Here is a 2,791-nt window from a genome sequence, read left to right on the forward strand (position 1 = left end):
CGCGTGATAGAAACAAGGCACTTGAAGTACATCTTTTTCAGTCATTAAAACCACGGAAGTGTCGGTTGCACCTCATAAAGGACACATTTTTGTTTTGTCATTTAAAAAAAAAAAAAAACATAACCGTTAAAAAAATTCAATTTTTTTATTTTTATAATTCAATTTTTTTATAATTTTTTTTTAACCACATTTAAGCCAAATCCATTATCTACAACTACAAGAGTGAAAACCATCACATATAATCGTTAATTTCTTTAATCCCGTCAATAAAATTGTCATATTTCCTTTAACACTACATGAAAATAATATATATATTTTTTAAAATAGAATTTCCTTTTCAAACTCAAAGGAAAACTCTATCATTGGTGATAAAGATTCATTGGCATGGTAACAGAAAGCCTACTCCATATTATAAACTCTCAACTCTCTCTTTCTAAGCTCAAAGCTCAAAAGCAAAGAACCAACTTTTTTTTGGATGAATGCAGATAGCTAGAGTGACCAACTTTGCCTAGAGCCTCTCTCTCTCCCTTTCTCAATCATACGCAGATTCTGTAAACCACTTGCTTTCCCTCCTGTCATCATTATCCAAAGATGAAAGGCATAGATATCTTCTGCGCATCCCAAGCAGCAACAGCCATATGTCTAAGCATGGAACAAGCATCCTGCTCCTCTTCATCCACCATTCAACTCGGCGGCCGAGCCATCGACCGCCACAACCCCATCATCAAAGATGGAAGAAGGAGCACTAGATCAGCTCTCTCCGCCCCTTGCTCTTCTCACCCGCCCATCAATCCCAAGCCTTACCATCAACACCAAAAGACCAAGAAAAGCTCTTCCTCAAAGCAAACAGACCAAAGCAGCAGGAAAAGTTCTTCCAAGCCAAGCGATCAAAAGAAGAAGAGTGTGGCTAGGCCTACTGATTATATCATTAACAAGATCAGCTCTTCTCAACCAACTGATGTTATAAGGAAAAGTGAGGCTAAACTGAGTGATTTAATCACTCCTCCTGGCTCTTCTAGATATTTGTTAAGCGACACCACCTACCTTGACGGTTTATCGGATTACAACCCTGTTTTGTCATTGGTTCCCGTCGAAGAAAAGACAACTCAAGCTGTAAATCAAGATGAATCAACTGCATCGAAATCATCTTCGTTGTCTCACTCAAAACCCTCTCCGCCCGACCAGAAACCCTCTCAATGTGATCAGGTTTGTTTATATTAAATTATTGATTAAATAATTACATTTATTTATTTTTATAACATGACACTTCACAATATGAAAGACTAAGTAAAAAATAAAAATGATGGCAAGGCTATTTAGCGTTATATATATATATTCTCGAAGTTTTTGTTCTTCATATATTGCTCAAGAAATTGTGAGGTTTATTTGGAATTTGTAAAAGACAAACATTCCAATTTCCAAGGTCAGTTTAATCGACACAACCCACGATGTGGGGTTATTAGATGTCGGATTTGAGTTTAATAATAAAAGCCACTTTAGATGACGAAATTAATGATTGACTAATTCTCAAATTCTTGAAAATAATTGGTATGATTGAAAGTAGAAGCCAATTTTATGTGGATTACAAGTGAGGAAACATCTATCTAGAACAGTGTACGGTGTTCAGTAGGGGTTGGTGAGATTAATGAAATTGCTCGCAGGCTGTGGTTTTGAGGGTGTCACTGCACTGCAAAGGATGTGAAGGAAAGCTGAGGAAGCATCTATCTAGAATGGAAGGTATGCACCTGACTTTCTACCTTACATTTTAGGATCTTTAAACTAGAAGACATCATTTTTGGATCGGATTCCGAGCAATTAGCTGTTTAGATTGAGAAAGTCTTTATAACGTTCACTCGTCTGACCTAAAGGGTGTACCGTCCTAAAATTGTTCGGACAGATCCACCCGAATTTTTACCCTTTTTTGTCAAATATCCCTTAATGGGTAGGTCAAAGATTTACTTTAAAAGCCTCTTTTCTGCAATAGACCAAGAGTTGTTAAACTGATTAATAAGTAAAACAAATCTAATCACAATTACTCTACCTCTACTCGTGTTTGTTACTTAAATTTCTGTTGATCTTTAAACCCTATTACTAAAAGAAAAACTAAACTGCTGCTGTTGATTATGTGAGCAGGAGTCACATCCTTTAACATAGACTTTGCAGCGAAAAAGGTGACAATTATTGGAGATGTGACCCCGATGGGTGTGCTGGCAAGTGTGTCAAAGGTGAAGAATGCACAATTTTGGCCATCTGCAATTTCATCAACTCCTGCCCCATCTGTTGGGTCTGGTAATGTTTGAAATCAAGAAATAAAGAAAGAGTTAGCCAATGAGAAAATCTGCTATTTTAATCTAGTGTAAATAATGCCAGTCTTAGAATGAAGTAAAGAAAAGTACAGAAGAGGCCATTTGGGTTCTCTTTTTCCAGCTATGCTGTAAGGGTTTGAGACATTTTTTCTTTTTTTAAAACTTTGTGTTTGTAAGAAATGAATGGGGTCTTTTTAGGCATTATAATCAAGCAAAAAACATGCTTAATTAGCTATGGCCCATATTGTCTCATCCAATTTCACATGGTTTTGCCATATCCATGACATTACCTTTGTGCTTCCCAACAACATATTTTGAGCCTTCACCATCTGATTATTGGCTCCAGGGCTAAGCAATTTATATGGAAACAATGCTTCCTGGCAAACCCTTTTCTCTTCCTTCGTACATTGGATTTTTCATTTGAAGGTGGTCAGAATACTTGACAAGTAATAGTGTTCCCTGACAAGGCATCGAAAAGAGGGAGG

At 36.8% G+C, this 2,791-nt stretch overlaps 1 protein-coding gene across 1 annotated transcript; it reads left to right on the plus strand.

Moving 5' to 3' along the window:
* Positions 1–414: 414 nt before the first annotated feature.
* LOC132191856 (protein SODIUM POTASSIUM ROOT DEFECTIVE 1-like) lies at positions 415–2,537 on the plus strand. Its single transcript, XM_059606969.1, has 3 exons — positions 415–1,206; positions 1,662–1,737; positions 2,134–2,537. The coding sequence occupies exons 1-3, from the start codon at positions 592–594 to the stop codon at positions 2,298–2,300; spliced, it is 858 nt and encodes a 285-aa protein (XP_059462952.1). The 5' UTR covers positions 415–591; the 3' UTR covers positions 2,301–2,537.
* Positions 2,538–2,791: the final 254 nt, after the last annotated feature.

This window comes from Corylus avellana, chromosome ca9 (assembly GCF_901000735.1).
Source record: "Corylus avellana chromosome ca9, CavTom2PMs-1.0".
In the NCBI taxonomy this organism is placed as follows: Eukaryota; Viridiplantae; Streptophyta; class Magnoliopsida; order Fagales; family Betulaceae; genus Corylus; species Corylus avellana.